The sequence below is a fragment of the Theobroma cacao genome, chromosome 6 (assembly GCF_000208745.1).
Source record: "Theobroma cacao cultivar B97-61/B2 chromosome 6, Criollo_cocoa_genome_V2, whole genome shotgun sequence".
NCBI classification, from domain to species: domain Eukaryota; kingdom Viridiplantae; phylum Streptophyta; class Magnoliopsida; order Malvales; family Malvaceae; genus Theobroma; species Theobroma cacao.
In genome coordinates, this window is record NC_030855.1 from 24219207 (window position 1) to 24239079 (window position 19873).

The 19873-nt window shown below is 35.8% G+C and overlaps 2 protein-coding genes across 5 annotated transcripts; both read left to right on the forward strand.

The window, feature by feature from the left end:
* Nucleotides 1176-8643, forward strand: LOC18596919 (protein STRUBBELIG-RECEPTOR FAMILY 3). The gene is made up of 16 exons (XM_018123221.1): nucleotides 1176-1516; nucleotides 2044-2173; nucleotides 2263-2334; nucleotides 2762-2827; nucleotides 2961-3032; nucleotides 3126-3197; nucleotides 3274-3345; nucleotides 3462-3527; nucleotides 3641-3706; nucleotides 3869-4197; nucleotides 4303-4718; nucleotides 5215-5486; nucleotides 5763-5901; nucleotides 6507-6643; nucleotides 6743-6899; nucleotides 8159-8643. The coding sequence occupies exons 1-16, from the start codon at nucleotides 1426-1428 to the stop codon at nucleotides 8219-8221; spliced, it is 2220 nt and encodes a 739-aa protein (XP_017978710.1). The 5' UTR covers nucleotides 1176-1425; the 3' UTR covers nucleotides 8222-8643.
* On the forward strand, nucleotides 10579-17999 carry LOC18596920 (katanin p80 WD40 repeat-containing subunit B1 homolog). Of its 4 annotated transcripts, none has more exons than XR_001928484.1 (18): nucleotides 10579-10962; nucleotides 11435-11565; nucleotides 11745-11862; nucleotides 12111-12337; nucleotides 12423-12525; nucleotides 12815-12885; nucleotides 13384-13458; nucleotides 13541-13684; nucleotides 13822-13984; nucleotides 14196-14723; nucleotides 14889-14945; nucleotides 15032-15168; nucleotides 15370-16044; nucleotides 16389-16488; nucleotides 16589-16701; nucleotides 16961-17077; nucleotides 17190-17258; nucleotides 17505-17999. XR_001928484.1 is itself a non-coding variant. In XM_018123195.1 (18 exons), exons 1-18 carry the CDS (start codon nucleotides 10938-10940, stop codon nucleotides 17560-17562), a joined length of 2886 nt encoding a protein of 961 aa, XP_017978684.1. In that variant the 5' UTR covers nucleotides 10580-10937; the 3' UTR covers nucleotides 17563-17999. The 4 variants fall into 4 exon arrangements, 3 of the variants coding, with proteins under 3 accessions (XP_017978684.1, XP_017978685.1, XP_017978686.1); XM_018123195.1 differs by having other exon boundaries at nucleotides 10580-10962; nucleotides 16389-16463; XM_018123196.1 differs by lacking the exon at nucleotides 14889-14945 and having other exon boundaries at nucleotides 10580-10962; nucleotides 16389-16463.

The following is a 19873-nucleotide window of genomic DNA, read 5'->3' on the forward strand; positions in this document are numbered from 1 at the left end:
TACAACTAACATTATCTCATTTAGTTGACTCTAAGGTTTAAGCCCCAGGGTCTTATTTTTTGTTTAAGAATAGTAGGCTCCATCCATGACTCGTGTTTTTTTTTTTTGCATTTTCGAACGTTATGCACTTTCCTTAATTCAAACCTTTTTTTTATACCGTTGTTAAAGGGTTGATACATATTCATCTAAAAACTAATAAAAAGAAAAAAATTAAACAAAAATTACGAATTTTATATTAATAATAGACGGGATGAGTATTAAGTTTATAATGAATATAATTTTTTATTAAAAATATCAACTCATAAAATAAACACGCACATATATATATATATATATAGTTTTAGTACATTAAACAGTCATATAGCCAGTTATTTAACAATCGTATTATCAAGAGATTTGTTAAGTATAATTTAAAATTTAAATTAAATTGGGTGATTATTATTGGATTAGTAGCTGCACCATGAAAGGCGCAATGGGTGCAAATTATGTCCACCAAGACAAATCACATCATTGATACAATGAATAAAATAATAGATTCCTTCTTTGCGGAGACAATGATGGCCACACAGCATCCATTGAAAAACCTTAATTTCCGAATTCCGTCTGAATTCCAGGAAACTTTTTATCAATAATTTAAAATATTTCATCCTAAATTTGAAAAAAAAATTAATGAGATAAAAGAAAAAATTATTTGAAAATAATTATTGTTTTTAAATTTATAAATAGATAAACGAATTCTACCGTTCACTTTTATTTCGATTTCTTTTTTCAGATAACATTTTTTGATTTTTTTCAATTAAAATTATGTAAATATATATTAATTTGTATCTTATTTATAATTTTTATCCTCATTGTTAATTTTACTTACTAAAATTGCATAAATATCTTTGACATATATTATTAACGAAAAATAATATAAAAATAATTATACAGTTATGGATTTTTATCACTTATATTTTAATGCAAAAATATTTTAAAAAATGGAATTTGCTGAAAAACAATATTTAAAAAATGACCGTATCCAAAACATTCTAAATATTTAAAAAAAAAAAAAAGTCACAAGATTACAGGGCCGTTGGTTGGTCGTGGGTACTTTTAAGACAGAGAAAAGTGGGGTCACTCAGTCTGACAGAAAACAGAACAGCATGGAAAAGCGAGCGCTTAGAAAAACAAAACACTCCCTTTGCTTTACTCTCTCCTTTCTGTACTTTACTGAGCTTTGCCACTAACCCATAGCCCAAAAGATCTTCATAGCTTATCTTTGTTTTATCTAATTCCTTCCATTTCAAAACAAAACAAAACCCCAGAAATTCAAATTTGTTTCTCTTTACTTACATTGCTGGTTTTTTTTTTCTTGCTTGTTTGCTGGGAAAAGGAGAGAAAGTTGGGGTTCTTTTTTTTTAAAGGTTGTTGTTAAGCAAGCAAATGGGTTTTGTGACTTGGGGGATGATGTGTGTTGGGTTGGTGTTGTTTTTGACTGTGCCGTTTTCTGCTGGAACTACTGACCCTCGTGATGGTAAAGTATCTTAGCTCAAGTTTGCACCACCTTTTTTTTATTCTTTTTCCAATTTGGTTATTGTTGAATGTGATGCTGTGTTTGTTTGTGGGGAAAGTTTGAGGAAAGGGATAGAAAGTGTGAAAAAGTAGAGTGTGCTAACTTGCAGTTTGCTTTGTTTGCTTCATTTCCTATGAAAAATAACAAAAAAAAGTTCAAAAATTTTTTTTGTTTAGCCTCATTTTCGGTTGGATATATGCATTTTGTGAGCTGTTTCAACTCTCAAGTTCTGTTAGAATTGCTGAAGCTTAAATGATAGTTTTGGGAAGAGCTTTTATCTACTTTAATTAGCCTATGGCTGCTGTCATTTCAGTTATTAACTTCATTCATTGGGTTCATGCAAATGTCAGTGAATCATAGTTTTTGTTTTTTTAGATTTTAAGCTTGGTCAGAATTTTTAATTAAAATGTTGGAACCTGGAAGTTTCTCAAAGCAAGACGTTTGGAAGCCTGTGGTAATTGTTTCTTTGTTTTCTGTATGTCTCCCAGTTTCGGCAATAAATAGCTTTTATACTTCTCTGGGTTCCCCACCTCTTCTTGGGTGGATTCCTGTTGGAGGAGATCCATGTGGGGAAGAATGGCAGGGCGTTTCATGTGTCTTCTCGAATATAACAGAACTGTACATGGATTTTCTTTCCTTTTCTGTTGTTTTCCCTATCTTCATCAATAAATTTTGTATCAATATTTGTTGAGCTTATTGGTTTTCAGACGATTGAGTGGCATGAACCTGGGAGGAGTTCTGGATGAAGGCATTGGAGGCTTTGAATCATTAATAAAGCTGTAAGCATTTTTCCTTTTTGATATATGGTTTTTAGGTGATGTGCATAGTAGCATTGATGACTAGGGTTCAATCATATATAATCAACATGTTCCCAATCATTTTAATCTCTTATAGATGGTGATGCATCAAAACACGCTATACTCGTTTCTTTCTCGGGTCACCTGTGAATGTCGACAATATCTTCTGAGGAAATCATTTTCTCTAATATTTCATGTCGGCTGGTTTGGGCTTTGTGCTTCTGGGGCAATCAAAGAGTTGTCCAAATGGTTGATTTCTATGCAGATGAATGTATATCATGTAAAGAAGGATGAGAAGGAAGCATCAAGTTTCAGTTGCCAAATATCATATATTATTTCATTTGTTCTGGAAGCTTTTATATTTTTCTTTGTAGAGCCTTATGCTACTTTTTGTTGCTTTATGGAGCAGGGATCTGAGTCACAATCAAATTGGAGGGAGTATTCCATCTAACTTGCCTATCACCATGAGAAATTTGTATGTTTTGACTGCAATCTTTATTTTTATCTGTAAACTATACTTGATAAGCAAATGATTTCAGTAATTTATGCACTTTTCTTTCACTAAGCTTTTCCATGACTTAATTAGCTTTATTTTTCTCTTATTTTAGTTATCTTTCAGGTAATCAATTCAATGGAAGCATCCCTGCTACTTTGTCTACCTTGACACAACTAACAGAACTGTAAGTTTAAGTCAAACTTTTGTTATCCTGAAATTGTACTATTAAGCTGTAACCATTTTCTCATTATTATTTAATATTGTACCTTCTCTACAGGTATTTGGATGATAACCATTTAAGTGAAGCAATACCAGATTCTTTTCAACAGCTTAAGAGTTTGATTGATTTGTAAGCTCTTTATATAATATAGTGTCTATTTGTGTTTATTTTTCTAGGTTAAATTTTGACCGTACCTTATGTTCAGGGATCTATCAGGAAATAATTTGAGTGGTCAGTTGCCTCCCTCTTTTGGAAACTTGTCATCTCTTACCACACTGTGAGTAATATTTTCATTAAAATATGAGGTCATTAGTTTCATTCACTCAAAAAGTTTTCATGGATTACATATATGCTTCTTAGCATCTAGGGTTATATATACTATTTCTCTGGCAGGCACTTGCAGAACAACATAATTTCTGGGCTCCTTGATGTTCTACAGGATCTTCCCCTATCGGATTTGTACTCTTTTTCCTCTGATTTTTCCCCATTCAATGTTTGTTTCACAAATATATCACCAAATGACGTAGCATTAACCTGAAATTGTTACAAATTGTCACTTTCTTCTTGTGTAGGAATGTTGAGAACAACATACTCTCTGGTCCGATACCTGCTAAGTTACTAAATATTCCAAATTTCAGGTGAATCCTCAGATTGTTTTTTGACATTTTTCAGATTTTCATACTGCTATTCAAGTGCACATAAGTATGGTATAAGTTTCTGTAAATCCAGGTCCCCCACCCCTGCCACAACCCTTTGTCTTCCTGCTACTTTCTAATGATGACATGACATCTTCTCTGCAGGAAAGATGGAAATCCCTTTAATACTACTATTCTTCCTTCACCACCATTAGCACTCCCTCCATATATAGCCTGGGCTCCCTCTCCTTTAGAAGGATCCAGGGGACCAGCTGGTGCACCTTCTAGTGTCGAATTACCTCAGTGGGCAAAAGCAAGAAAATTTTGGACAAATGATAGGGTTATTTGGATTGCTGTTGCAGGGCTTATAGCACTTGTTGTCTTAGTAGTGTTTCTGCTTTTCGTGTGGAGATGTTGTAAACGTAGGCAAGTGAACAGAAATTCTGACAGGCATACTAGTGAGAAGCTTAATCAGATTAATAAATCAGAGAAAGGTAACTTAATAATAGTCTATCCCTGTGGCAGACCTTGTAAAAGTTCTCTATTTCTCTATTTTCCTTTCATACTCTACGTAACTGAAAAGGCACCGTATTTAACAGTTGCTAAAGAGGCAGTCATGAAGCCGGTCGATGGATATGGACTAGAAAGTGGAGGAATGAGAATAAGTTCGAAGTTACAAGATGAACAGGTTGCTGATGTAATTAGGGTGCCTTCAAGTTCAAGGACCCAAAAAAATCATGAAACAAACAAGGGAGGTGTGGATGTGATGCCCGTTTCACTACGGCCACCACTACCTCCTCCTTTATTTCCCTCCGCAGAGGAGGTCAGTGTAAGCCCGATCATGCCAGCAGGAGTAAATGGAGGTGTTCGCTCTTCTAGAGGTCAGGACTCATCTTCTATGAGTGCCTTCACCGTCGCATCACTTCAGCAGTATACAAATAGCTTTGCTGAGGAAAATTTTATTGGAGAAGACATGCTCGGCAGTGTGTACAGGGCTGAGCTTCCAGATGGAAAGGTAAGATAATTTCCACGCAGGAGGACAATGTGATAGAATACTTTTTTTTATTTTTTTTGAAAAGTGTGATAGAAAACTTGAGTGGGTTCCTGGGCTCAGGCCCCTTCCTCTAAAATTTTGTGCCCGTTGCTTCAAGTCTTTTATGTTGCTTTCGTTGTTATTCCATCTTTTCTTGAGAGAGAAAGACGGAATCAATACTGATGGTGACTCTTTTTCTTCCTCCTAAGCAAATTTGGATGCTACAAGCTAAATTGATAAACAAACAGAATTTGGTAAATCATGCTTTCTTCCTTTCAAATCAACCACCCCCCCCCCCCCCCCCCTCCCTCTCTCAGTCTTAGGTACTAATTTCTTTTGTCTTGTTTTCAGTTCCCTGGCCAGACAAACCATTCATTGCAAGATTTTACATTGATTATAGAAATCTATTTGACTTCCCAGCAAGTTTCACCAACCTCTATTGGCTTTATGTTTGACATTCTTATTTACTCTTTTGTAGATACTTGCCATCAAGAAACTGGATACTAGAGCTTCTAGGTGGAAGAATGATGCAGAATTTCTTGAATTAGTATCTACTATCTATAAACTTAGGCATCCTAACATTTTGGAGCTTGTGGGTTACTGTAATGAGCATGGGCAACGGTTACTAGTCTACGAGTACTGCAGAAATGGAACGCTGTATGATGCGTTGCATGTTGACGATGGGATCCGTAAGAAACTTTCTTGGAATGCACGTGTTCGAGTGGCGCTTGGAGTTGCAAGAGCCCTACAGTAAGTAAATATATTGGCAATACAAGAGCCCGTTAATTATGTAATCAAGGAAATTTGATGTGCTTTTATGGGGGAAAAAATGCTGTCTTTAACCTTGGATATATGAGCAGGTTGTCTCATCTTTTATATGATGCATAGTTGAACCCCAGAAGAGCCTGTAATTCCTTGCTTGTGGCTTATATGATTGTCATTAGTCTCTTAGTTTTAATCCATCAATCAATCGGAAACTAAGTGTAATTTTTATTTGTTAATTTTTTTTGGGGTGCTGGTGGTAAGATTTCTGCATGAAGTTTGTCAGCCACCCATTGTGCACAAGAATATCAGGTCTGCAAATATTCTCCTTGATGACAAGCTTGCAGTTCGTGTCTCAGAATGTGGTTTGGCTCCTTTGGTGTCATCTGGCTCTTTAAGTGAGGTAATTTTGGGTGCAAATATGTATATAGATGTGTGATATTCAAATCCTGCTGATTTGAGGTTCCACAAATATATTAGTTACTGATAATACAAAATATGTTAGTTGTTAATAATACAAAATTTTTGTTGGAGACTTCAGACCAGTCTGTTTGAATTAAACTCATTAGCTCTTTTCAGTGGACATTAATGTTACTGCAATTGAACAGTAAGAAAACTATACATTGGAGAAAATTATAATGCAGACAAGTTAAAGAATTATGAGATGTATGGATGGTATGACACTATAATGGAATATCAGTTAAGGAGATGAACCTGTAAAATTTAGGAATTTCAAAATGAAGGCATGAGGGATCCTTATCTCTATCTGGGAGGGCAGGAATTGTTTTTCCTAGTATTGCTTATTGTTGCTGATTTTGTTTGGTATCTTGGCACTTAACTAAAATTTTCCTGTCCCATTTATATACCTTGAAGCTGGTCAATACAAAATACTAATTATTCAACACAAACATACTCATTAAATCACATGACAGAGTCCAAGATGTGTTTGTGTTTGCTCTATAAATTATCATATAGAATTGTGGCTGATATTGGTGAAAGTATTCGCAGTTTTCTGGAAGCCTCTTTGTATCCTACGGTTATGCTGCCCCAGAAATTGAGTCAGGAAGTTATACTTGCCAGAGTGATGTCTATAGCCTTGGTGTTGTAATGTTAGAACTTCTCACAGGGCGAAAATCCTTTGACAGGTTAGCCAAATCTCACATACATATGGAAATTTGCCTGAAGGTAATTTATCAATCATTTGAACTTTTTACCTTGCACTAAGCTTGTATTAACATGTTTAGGTCACGGCCTCTAGGGGAACAATTTCTTGTTAGATGGGCAATTCCTCAGCTTCATGATATTGATGCGTTAGCTAGGATGGTTGACATTGCTCTAAAAGGAGTGTACCCAGTGAAGTCATTGTCACGCTTTGCGGATATAATATCTAGATGTGTACAGGTGAACTTCTTGCTCCCTCTTTTTATGTTTCTACTTTCGTGGCATGCTCTTTCTGATAGTGAGATTCTGCAATATGACTTTGGAGCATTGCCTTTAGAGAGATCATTCCTAGGGATGCATATATTCTATTAACACTTTGTCTGGAGATTGAAGAAAAAATACTCCATTGCCAAAGGGGAATTAAATTGTAAATTACTTAAAGCTAAAATGGGAATAGGATAACCAAAATCCAAAAAAAGCATGTTTCCAAACTTCTTCCATTTCACTTTAGGGGTGGGCAGCGGTCGGTTGCAACCGGGCAACCGACTGAAACCGTCGGTTAATGTAACCGACGGTTGCAATAGCAACCGTTGGTCGATCCGATCGGCCTCGTCGGCCAATCGGCCCGGCCCTTGGGGGGACTCCTTCCCCCCCGAACCGACCGAATAACCGTCGGTCATGTTTGTTTTCTTTTCCAAGAGGGGGGGAAATACCGTAATACCCCTCACTAACCCCCCCCCCCCCCCCTCCCCGCCACCCATAAGGGTAAAGAAAGAATAGCAGCTTCTGCTGCTATTATTCCCTTTCTGGTTTCCCCCAACCCCCCTAATTTCTCCTTCCCCTACTTTCCGCCGCTCCAACTCTCCCTCTCACTAAGCCCTAAACCAGCAGCCACTGACAAAGTTGGCTTTCTTCCATTCTTCAACTGGTGCCTCTCAGTCAAAATTACTGCCACTGCAAGGTAAACCATAGTTTTTTTTTTTTGTTAGTTATTTTGTCAATGTGTCATTGTGTTTGGCTGTTTGCTGGCCATGGATTGTTAAGCATAAAACTCTCTCAAGAATTAGCCCGACAGAATTAATGTCATCTGCTGCCCATGAAATGTTAATCATTTGCTGCTTATGGATCCTTAATCATTATTAGCAAGACCATTATTAGCCCATGGATTCTTCACAGCCCAAGTTAACTCTATGGATCTTTTACAGCCCATGTCAACCTTCACAGCCCAAACCCAAATCAAACTAAGTCCACAGTCTATAAAAACTGCCCCAAAACCGACCGAACCAACCACCTTAAAAACCGACCGAAACCGATTTTGAGGGGGGGGTGCGGTTTGGTCGGTTAAAATGGCTGAAATTTTTGATCGATTTTCGGAATAACCGAACCGAAACCGACCGAAACCGACTTTGCACACTCCTATTTCAGGTTACTTAATGCTGTCTTCCTATTACTTTTCTTATTGAGAGCTACAAGGCACCTTATGTTTAATCTTCGTGCAGTGGGAGCCAGGATTCAGACCACCAATATCTGAAATCGTCCAGGATCTTTTGCACATGATTTAGAGGCGAATCTTGAGCAATTTTGGCTGTATAACGAATGTTTCATTAAAGGGAAATGAAGCAGAAGAGATGTCAGCTTGAGAAGAGTGAGTGATTTACAAGATTATGAAGTTCAATCTGATGAAACTCTCCAAGAAGGGTGCTTATTGCTCGAGTCAGCAGCTCATCGGATGCCTTCTGTGATATTATCTGCAATTTATAGTCAAGGCTAACAGCAAATTTTTTAGGCCTCACCCGTTTTGCTTCTTCTTCTCCATGGAGAGGTGCTAATGTTATTGTTTATTAATTCTTCTGCCAAAACTGTATTTTTCCAGTGTGGTCCATTTAAGGTCTAACTAGATTATATCAATGGCCATGTTCACTGTATTTAACTTTTAATCCATTGACTGATATATCCTTTTTTTAAAAAAAATTTCTTTCTGACAGATTCGTCTTCTTTCTTTGGCCTTCTGTGAAAAAATGAAACAGGAGAAAGTGGAAGTTTGTCAAAACTAAATAAAAAGGATGGAAAGTTGAAGACACAGATTCTCGGAGTTTGATGGGTGTTTGAGATGTAAGCATTAAGATGTCGGATTGTGCCCTGACAGTCAAATGATCTCTTGTTTTGATCCACATGGGGATGGGGATGAGATTTAAACAAACTAAGCAGCATGTGAACCCACTTGGATAACGTGCATACAACTGCGAAAGAATACCAAATGTCTAATCAATAAATAGAAGAAAACAGTACCCACACTTCCTTAGATTTCATAAGATTGAAACCCTGATTCCTTGTATACATACATGGGGGAGTTTGGTGGGACTGAAATCCAAATCACCGTTGATTGGTGGAACAAGACAGTCAGAAAATCAGAGTAATCAGTTAGCAGGTGACAGATGACTTTGGACCAACATGTTTGTCAATATCTTTGGGTAAAAATTCTTGGTGGAAGAACTAATCTGAAGATGATGTTAAGGACCCAGGAAGGGATAAGTATCTCATCTACTATGTTGGAAATGGGCTCAATCCATTTTATCCCTGGCACTGGCAGCTGCAGGATAGTTCTGTCCATATGCATTTGGTAACTCTCTTTCTTTTACACCCTTTTTTCAGAAAAGAAGAGATATACCATCAATACGCACACCAGATCACCTATTTCTTTCCAGGCCTGCATTGATTTAACAAAGAAAATGACTGGGGGGATGGGGCAGGGTTGTTATCCATTTTCCAATTTTCCTTCATATTTCATTAGACAGCAATCTTATGATCCATGTGTTCCTGCAGGAACATTCCTTCATGCCTTCAGAATCTAAATTCCCCACACAACAACTAAGTTAGCTTGATCAAACTTGACTTTTGACCAGACTTCTGCAGAATATTTTTAGGTACAAGGTGCTTAAAACACAATGTTGGATGAGTTCTGCAACCTATTCTTTGAACTATTTATAGACAACTTTCTGTTTGATACCAATTGCACTACATCTCCATTGTAAACTATATAATATAATGCAAAGGGTTGCTTTTGATGTTTGATGTGGTCATACACATAATTTCTTTATTCATTCTTGCCAACCATGTCCCCACCCCCCTATGACCCAAAAGAAGCTTGTTTTCATGGCAATTCAACATTCTAATCATTGCATCTCTCTTCTTTAAATACACTGCCCAAAAATCTTAGTTTTCGGGATCAATGAGTATCCATGCATTTCATTCATCATCCTCCTTTTTACTAATAATCATAACTTTGATGGGCCATGAACCATGAACATAAACTGTAATGATTGTTACTTATTTAATAAATTTCAGACCAATAATCTTTTTTTTATTTTTTTTGTAACAATATAATCGGATTGGATATCTATAAATACTCATTGAAAGGTCCCTATTGCCACCCTTCATTATTTTCTTTCTTTATGAGAAAAATATATAAATAAAAAAAGTAAATTACTTAAAGTAGTTAATGAACCAAATGACAAGCTAACCACTTAAAGTCAACAAATTTATAAGTTTATGTCTACATCAGTCTAATTTTCTTAATTCTGAAACAAATTACAAAATTAGTTTTAAGGAATCTATCAGATTGTAATTGCCGCAAACCCCCTCCTTTTTTTTTTTTTCTTTTTCTTACTGTTGTAAACATCATTTTCAGTGCAGTAAAAAAATTCATTAAAGTGAGAATTAACAAATTTATTTATGTCCACGGAAAAATGTATTACAAATAAGAAAAAGAAGAGGAAGGGGGAAAAGGACAAGGAAACCTAAACCACGGGAGAGAAACAAGGCATACGACCGACGCGTCAACAAGAAGAGAACAATGGGTAATTAAGTAATTTAACTATTCCAACAGCTAAAGGCCAGGGGCATTTTGGTAAGAAGGATGAACAGTAAAAAACCCGGGCTCAATCATAGGCTGCGGAAAATCTGAAATTCCAACTCTGCATAGTCTTTTCGAGTCATATGAAAAGAAGAAATTTTCCTCTGAAATTTTGATTTCTTTGTTTTTTTTTAAAATTTTATTTTGATTTTTAGGGGCTGTCAAGTTCTCAACGGAATTTGATTCCTTAGCTTTTCTTGGTGGATTTGCATTTCAAGAATAGTAGACATTTTTTTGTTTTTTTAAGTTTTCGATTTTTCGACTTTTTAGTTGAATCTTGAGGAACACTTTATCGAGTGAAAGGAGATTAGAATCGCGGTTCAAGTTTCGATTCCGATCTCGTGTTGGATTTAGTTTCGTGGAAAATGGCGAAGCGTGGATATAAGCTGCGTATCCTTTAAGCTTAAATTCTAGTTCTTTGTTTTCTTTTTGCTATTGTTATTATTATTGAAATGCTTAGCTTGAATCAGCTGCTGTCGTGGAAATTTAAGTAAGTTCTGAATTGAATGCTGAGCTTATTTTGCAATTTTTACTTTGAATTGCAGCTCAAATTTGTTTTTCTTTTTTTTAAAAAAATTTAATTTTGTTTTTTATTGATTAAATCAGGCCGTTTTGCCTAGTTTGCTAGCTAAGAACATAGAGGAAAAGGAGAAAAGAAAGAGATGGAAGTAACAAGTCTTGGTTCTAGTGAAAATCTTTAAGCTTTTGTAAAGATTCCAGATAATGCTAGTCTGAGCTCAACTAATCTCAAGTTGAAGAGAAAGTTCTATAAAAGTTTGCTTCGTTTATCTAAAAATAAAAATTTACAGGCTCTTGGGGGCCTTATTTGGTTTACTTTGGTTCCTTGACGAAATGAATTTAGAGGAATTTGTGGCACATACCGCAAATGTGAATTGTCTAAGTATGGGAAAAAAGACACGTAGGCTTCTTATTACAGGCGGAGATGATCATAAAGTCAATGTTTGGGCAATTGGGAAACCCACTTCTCTGATGGTAATTTTTAGATGCATCTCTCTTGTTTAGATTCTTGCCAAGTTTAGCTTTCAGATAGTTTCTCTTATGCAGTAATTGTTTTTGTTGCTTGAATTTACATTTTTGGATCAATTGATGCTGATAAGAGTAAGGGTGATGTTGTATCTTGAATAAAATGGTACATATGTGTTAATATGCAGAGTCTTTGTGGTCATACTAGTCCAGTGGAATCTTTAGCTTTTGATTCGGCAGAAGTCTTGGTGCTTGCTGGAGCATCTACAGGTGTGATAAAGCTTTGGGATCTGGAAGAAACAAAGAGTAAGTCTTTGATTTCTCCTCAGTAAATCATGTTAAGAGCCTCATTGAAACATCCTGTTATATTGTTCTCTCTCACTTTGATGTCAAACGATAACAGTATGGTAGTAGGAGCTTGTTAGACATAACAATGTTGGACATTGAACTTTCACCTGTTTAAATAGGAACATGTGGATCATCAGCTTTCATACCAACTAGGAATTGGGTAATAATTAACTTGTAAAATGCTTGACGTTGTTCTTGAAGTGTAGTGGTTCGAGGACTAACCGGTCACAGATCTAATTGCACTGCCATGGAATTCCATCCATTTGGTGAGTTCTTTGCATCTGGTTCCATGGACACAAATCTAAAGATTTGGGATATCAGAAAAAAGGGATGCATTCACACATACAAGGGCCATACTCGAGGCATTAGTACAATTAGATTCACTCCTGATGGTCGCTGGGTAGTTTCTGGTGGATTTGATAATGTTGTAAAGGTAATTAGAGATTGCACAATCATCTGCATTGCAATGAGTCATCAACTATCTATCTAATCATTTTTGTCCTGTCACTGCTGAATAGGTGTGGGATCTTACTGCTGGAAAACTGTTGCATGATTTCAAGTTTCATGAAGGGCATATTCACTCCATAGAATTCCATCCTCTTGAGTTTCTCCTGGCCACAGGTAAGTCTGTGATTTCAGTAGGAGTCAGTGAGTTCATCATAGATGCCTTTGCCTTTTTCTGTATTACTTGTCATTGCCAGCTTGATAAAAATTAATTTTTTCAGGTTAAGGTGGGGCTGTGGGGGTATGTGATAGACTTCTTAACCTGCTTGCAAAGACTTAAAATTTTCAGTTTTCAATGTATTTGTGGAAAATCTATTTAATATATCTCAATTGTTAATTCTCATTATGCCTCTCGAAACCAGCATTTTCTTGGGAATATCGTAATTGATATGTGACAAATTTTCAGGTTCAGCAGACAGAACAGTAAAGTTCTGGGATTTAGAAACCTTTGAACTGATTGGATCTTCCAGACCTGAGGTACTTGAGCTTATGTGTCTCCAAGTTACAACAATAGAAGCTTGCTTCCCTTCCCCCTCCTCCCCTTCTCTCTGCTGAAGATACTTAATTTTTCATTTATTTTGGATGGAGGAATAGAAAGAAGTCATAGAATGGTTTGGACTTTTCTTTTTCTTTTAAAGAAAAAAAAACTTTTTTTGCTTTGCCCAACAGGTACTACCATGTGCAATGCCAGGAAAACTTATTTTACTCTACTCTTCACTTAACCTAATGTTTTTGTATTAAAGACATATTATATAACCTAATGAACATAGTTGTTTTGGCATGATCCTGCAAATTTCTTACAAAAATTGAACAAAGCTGTGTTGGATATGCATAAGTGTCCTGTTTTGGTACCCAAATTTGAGAAACACATTCTGTCACTTCAAAGGAAAAATAAGAAGTGAATAAAAACTCCATTGTTGATAACAAAGCATTTTGTCATTACTTCTATAAAATGTTAATGTTCCTTCTTTTCAGGCCACAGGGGTTCGCTCAATTACCTTTCATCCTGATGGAAGAACCCTATTCTGTGGATTAGATGATGATTTGAAGGTTTGAACTTTTGATTATAAAACGAGTTTGATTCTACCTGAATTACAAAGCCAACATCCAAATTTCATTGTCGTAATTGTAGGTTTATTCATGGGAGCCGGTAGTTTGCCATGATTCTGTTGATATGGGATGGTCAACGCTTGGTGACCTCTGCATTAATGAAGGCAAACTTTTGGGTTGCTCGTTCTATCGGAATTCTGTTGGGGTTTGGGTAGCAGATGTAGCGGTATTTACAATCATCCTTTTGTTACATTGCATTCCCTTTTTGTTGGTTCAATTTTGAAGTGTTGCTCTTAAATTCTGAACATGAGCAAAAACTTACTGGTCTTAACTTCTTAAAAGCCTTGTTTGCACATGTCTCAGCATATTGAGCCATATGGACGAAATGACCTCACGGAGAAGAAATTTAATCTTGAAGGAAGTTATTCTTTGGAGAAAGCAGGGTGTGGAATGAGGTCAACTTTGGGATCACGGCCCATGTCTCCTGATTATGACACAAAGGAAATAAAGAACATATATGTTGACAGTAAGTTCTCTTTTCGCTTTTTTTTTTTCTTTGAACTGATTGTTGTTATTTTGTTAGCATGGTCAGTATCCATGTGTGTGGAGCTTGGCTGCTCCAATGATGACACAAATAAATTTTAGGGGAATTTAATTTCCAAATGTAAAATTTTTGTCCCCTTCTGATTTCTTAAGCTACATTTTTCCTGACATGATGTTCCAATTTCTGTGAAAAGCTGCTGGCAGTAATCCTCCTATTACTTCACATAAAGCTGGCTCTTTAAATTCTCCAAAAGTGGTATTCCCATTCGATGCCAGTGAAATAAGTAATCTTGCAGCTGAGAAGCAGAGTCCTGGAACAGGTGTTAACGCTAAATCTAATGGACAATCAGGTAACAAGTCTTTTATCACACCTAGTGCTGTACCACAGGACAGCCCTCTTGGGAAAGACTCTATCAATTCCGGAAAAGAATCTATCACCTTTTCAAGGACAAAACCAGGCATGTTGCTCAGACCAGCTCATGTTAGAAGACCGTCTGTTAACAAGTTCGAGGTTGAAAAGCTGTCAGCTGCAGTTGAATCAGGAACTCTTAGCAATACAAAAAGTGCGTTAGACAGCTCAATGGATCTGAATTCTCAAACTAGGCTTGTATCAGAGGACAGAGCTAGAAAATCCTGTGATGAAAAGGATTCAAACATCAAGAGTGTTACAGAGAAATCTGAAAAGAAGTTATCAGCAAAGACACCCCCTAATCAAGAAACTTGTAAGTTTTATTGTACATCATGGTATTATTCCTTCTTAAGTCAGTTATGGTAATGCATATGTATGTTTTTCTGTTTTCCTTGTCGTCTTTGTTTGTGATAATTTATGGCATATTTATTTATTTTATAGTTGTTAATGATTAGTTTTTTTTTTTAATTGTTTTTAGGTAATGAATCCCTCAATTGCAACAAAGACTCAAACTCTGTCAAATTTGTCAATGGAGGTTTTACTCTTTCTTTTTGCACCTATGTTACTCATAGGATACAAAACTGGATATATTTTGATCCTTCTAAATTTCTATCTTGGCAGTGGCTGTTGTTCCAGGGAGAACACGCACTCTGGTTGAGAAGTTCGAACGAAGAGAGAGATTAAACAGCAGTGGTGATCCAACAACTAACAGTACATTGCCTGTGGTACCTGAAACAGATAGTACACCAGCCATAATGGTATGATCTTGCCTTCTTAAAAGGGGGATTTGCCCAAGCTAAGCTTAAGTGTATCTTTTCTCCACGTTTTAAATTTCAGTTTTTGCATGATCCAGATATTATAAAAAGCTGTCTAAACAGAGTTGGACAAACTTACATGTGCATGTACTTTCACGTTTTTGTGATTGAATTAAATTTATTTCTCATGTTTTACCTTGACAGAAAGGAGGGACACAAATCTCTGAAGCACAATCAATCTCTGCCAATGATGGGAAAAGTGCTGAAAGTCTAATTTCTAGAACAAAATCAACTTCTGGCTCTGAGGGAAGCATTACTGGAAGTCAGATTCCTAGGAGGGAATCAAACCCCACTTCTGATGGGATCATTACTGGAGATCAAATTTCTAGAAGGGAATTAACTGTCACCCCTGATAGGATCATTACTGGAAATCAAATTTCTAGAAAGGAATCAACCATCACCCCTGATAGGATCATTCCTGGAAATCAGATTTCTAGAAGGGAACCAAACTCTTCTCCATCTGGTGGCATCTTTACTGGAAGTCAAATTTCTAGAAGGGAGTCAACCTCTGCTTCCGATGGGATTATTGCTGGAAACCAAATTTCTAGAAGGGAATCAACTTCTGTTTCTGATGGGATCATTTCTAGAAGGGAAGCAACCTATGCTAATGATAGGAATGGACCAAGTGGTTCTATTACTGAAAATCAAATTTCTAGGAGGGGATTGAGTTCTGCTAATGATGTGAATGTCACTATTATTGAAAGCCAAATTTCAAAGGGGGAATCAATCTCTGCTAATGATGGAAACATAACTGAAAGTCTGATGCAAACACATGATTCATTCTTAAGCACTCTTCGATCACGCTTGACAAAGTTGCAGGTAAATTTGGCTGTCTGTTTGTGGATATATTCAGCAGTTGCTTTGTAGCTGTTACTGCTTTTCTTTTTCTTGGAATTACTATAGCTTTGGGCAAAGAGATATTGATACTTACATAATCAATGAGTGCAGCAATAGTGTACAAGTAACTATGGTTTAGATTATGTGCATATGCATCTAAACATCTGTGACGGTGGCAAACTTTTGTTCTGGAGAAAAGAAAGCAATTTAAGTTTAGTAAAAAGAAAAGCGGAAAAGAAATTTCAGTACTTTGTTTGCCTCTTACATGATATTTTTCTTGCATTTTTTGGTCGGATTTCTTAATTGTTTTTATGGTGAACTTGTAGGTGGTGCGGCATTTTTGGGAAAAGAATGACATTAAAGGTGCAATTGGTGCCTTGCGGAAGCTACCAGATCATTCTGTGGGTATTTATGGGAAGATTTCATGTGTGTTGCTTTATTCTGTTTGTAATGATGGTTACAAGTAGTAACTAGATGCGTGTCATGCATATTCTCACATGCTTAGACCCAATTACTTCTGGTGCAGGTGCAAGCAGATGTAATCAGTGTTCTCATGGAAAAAATGGAGATTCTCACCTTAGATCTGTTTTCTGGCCTAATTCCTGTGCTTATGGGCTTATTAGATAGCAAAATGGAAAGGTACTTTTCAAAATAAACTTGTAGTTTGTTGTATGGGAAGATATTGTTCTAGAGATTTACTCCATCCTTTGCTTTCAAGAACAAAATTTCCATCTCTTGAAAAATAAAATAATAAAGGGCGTATCAAGATATGAATTCCTTTTGGGCATGTGGGTACAAATTTGATTTATGGTGTACCTCATTTTTCAACATTTAAGCAATGGGCCTTTCTCCTTATGATGCTCATACTGATGTTTGTGCTTGTGATACGAATATACAGGCATGTAAATGTCTCATTGGAGATGCTCCTGAAGCTTGTAGCAGTTTTTGGTCCAATGATACGCTCTACTGTTTCAGCCCGACGTGGTGTTGGCGTTGATCTTCATGCTGAGCAGAGGTGCTATTGATTAACTTATTTTATTGATATCTGCTTTTCAGTTTCTCGACTATAATATTATGGGTTTGACGGAGCCACTATGAACTAACTGTTTTTCAAAATTTGAACAAAGGCGGGAATGTTGCAATCAATGTTTTATGCAGCTGCAAAAGATTCAGAAACTTCTTCCACCACTTGTAAGGTGAGATGCTATTGGAGTTGTTGCAGCTGATATTGTTACATAAAAGGATTTAGGAACGTACTTCATAAATTTCATAATTGCAGCTGACGTTGTAATGATTACTCAATATCCTTAGCGGCAGTTTGCCTATCATGATGTTTATATGCTTTGAACATCCAGCTGTTGAAGCCTAGAGTAGCATAATTGGTTTCCTAGCTGGGTGAAGAGCCACCATGATGAAATTTCATTTTCTTTGTGTTACTACAGGAGAGGTGGTGCCATAGCAAGATGTGCCGAGGAATTGAATTTAGTTCTTCAAGAATGATGATGAATGCCGCCATCTTAAACCCATCTGCTGCTGAAGCATGAAAAAGAGTGGCTGGGCTGACACCTTCTTATAAAGATTCAAGTGTCATAGAAGGCCTTTTCTTTTCTGTATCTTACATCTTGGATACACAATTTTGTCTTTGCCACCTTACTTCATCCTGCTCTGCCCGCGTTTGCCGGTACCGGACTGCTTTAGCTTGAGTCAGTATCATTGCCTGTAACCCGTCACGTTTTGAAGATGGAAGAAGCCAGCCTGTGAACCTCACAATGCTTCTGGTACACCACGGAAATTTCCTTTTGTCATTCTTTGATTCAGTATAGTGCTGTTTGTAATCTTCGTGTTAAAAATATATGTGAGCATATCCCAATGCAAATATACTCTGCGATAATATCCAATGAAATATATCAATTCCTTGAAAGCTTCTTTTTCCTAGAGAAATGTCATTCTATAGCTATAAGCATTGATTAAACTATTTCTTATAGTTAATGTATTATTGATCAAATTATGTAAATAATTCTTATGTTTTATAAAAAGAAAGAATGTGAATTTAATTTCTATATAATAATTTAGATAAATTGAGTCATGTACTTTATTAATTTGGTAATTTCAATTTAAATAATTTTTTAATTGAGATGACGTGGTCAAGAATTATAGCAAGATTTACAGAGTGAACAGTTGTGAGGCTAGCTAGCCTCATCACCATTAAAGAGCCAGGCCAGCCAATAAATTCTCCAGTCATGGGTTTGACAAGTGGCATGCAACATGCCATGTGGTAACCATAAGCATCCGTATGTCCAATTGTTTTTTCTTTGTTTTATACGTAAACATCATCACCTTCAGCCACATTCATTAGGCATTAGCTTTCCTACGTCGCAGGTTACTACGTAATCCGCCGAGCCATCAACACGTGTCTTTCCCGAGGAGGCCGCCTTCCATTGCCTTGAAATTACGAAAGCCAATCATCAATTTTTCTTTGTTGCTAAAATTGGTCAGTTCATGCAGTCTTCTGGACTTTGCCAAAGTCTTTCCCTTTCCCTTTCCCTTTTAAGGAAAACCTAAGCTTTAGGAGTAAGAAATTTTTGTTACACTATTTGGAAAAACAAAAACATAGTTCAAAATATTTTATATATTTATACAAGATCATTAAAATATAAAAACATGAATAATCAATCTAAACACGATCCAATAAATAAAAAAATATTATTTCGTTTCGAATTCGTTTAGGAATATCAAACAATCATCAATTTTCTTTGTTCCTAAAATTGGTAAGTTCCTGTATTCTTCAAGATTTTGCTAAAATTTTCTCTTTCTCTTTTAAGGAAAACCTAAATATTAAGAGTAAGAAAATCGTTAATTTTAACTAACAATTCAAAAATATCTTATATTTATACAAAACGATTAAAATACGAAAATACGAACTGTCAATCTAAACAAAACCCAACAAGTATTATTTCGTTTCGGGTTTGTTTTAAAATACCAAACAACCATCAATAAATTCTCCAATTAAAAGGCACGTGGAGAGGGACTAGTAGCACGTTCATATCTTATCCATTCAGGAACATGTCCCTTTGGTTAACCAATATGATTAAGACATCCAACGATTCATTAATCAGACGTTGGAATAAAGTGTGGTCAGTAGTGATAGTGAAACGAAATATACAAGAAAATTCACAGTGATTGGTTACCGGGAAAGGTTTGAGCAAGTCAACCATGGATGAAGTCTTTGGTAACGAAGACTTAAAGGAGCCAAAAAAAGAAAAAGAAGGTTTTGCAAGAGACTTTTCTTCTGACCTACTTTGTCCAAATTAAAATAGCTAAAAAAGGGGTCAAATCATATTCTATGCTTGTTTTTTAGGCTATTAAATCTATACTTTTTGTTTTTTTGACAAATAGTAATATATTTAAATTATTGTAACAAATTTATGTAAAATATCCGAAATAATTTTTAATTTGATTTAAATTAAACGATAAATATTTCATTTTTATAAAAACATATTATTATATGTTTTATTTTAACGATCATAATATACTTAGGTTTGTGTAACATGTTTATGTAAGATATTGAAAATATCTTTAATTCAAACAATTTGATAATTAATTATTAAGATAATTAATGATATTTAATTAGGTTAAAAATTAATTTATTAAACAGAATTACAAATACTTAGTAGAGAAGGCGAGGACAACAATTTTATAATAATATTATTACAAATCCAATGTAGCCATCACAAATCCCTTGAAAAGAGAAGGCTCCTAGGCTATGACGGTTTAGTACAACTCTTTTAATTTAATGACATTCCTGTACTTC

Excerpts from the sequence above, each read along its gene's own strand:
- LOC18596919 (XM_018123221.1), top strand. The coding sequence starts at position 1,426 with ATGGGTTTTGTGACTTGGGGGATGATGTGTGTTGGGTTGGTGTTGTTT. Across the intron at positions 5,487-5,762 it reads GGAGTTGCAAGAGCCCTACA|ATTTCTGCATGAAGTTTGTC; the intron begins GTAAGTAAATAT and ends GCTGGTGGTAAG. Across the intron at positions 5,902-6,506 it reads CATCTGGCTCTTTAAGTGAG|TTTTCTGGAAGCCTCTTTGT; the intron begins GTAATTTTGGGT and ends AAGTATTCGCAG.
- LOC18596920 (XM_018123195.1), top strand. The coding sequence starts at position 10,938 with ATGGCGAAGCGTGGATATAAGCTGC. Across the intron at positions 12,886-13,383 it reads TTGGATCTTCCAGACCTGAG|GCCACAGGGGTTCGCTCAAT; the intron begins GTACTTGAGCTT and ends CCTTCTTTTCAG. Across the intron at positions 13,459-13,540 it reads GATTAGATGATGATTTGAAG|GTTTATTCATGGGAGCCGGT; the intron begins GTTTGAACTTTT and ends TCGTAATTGTAG.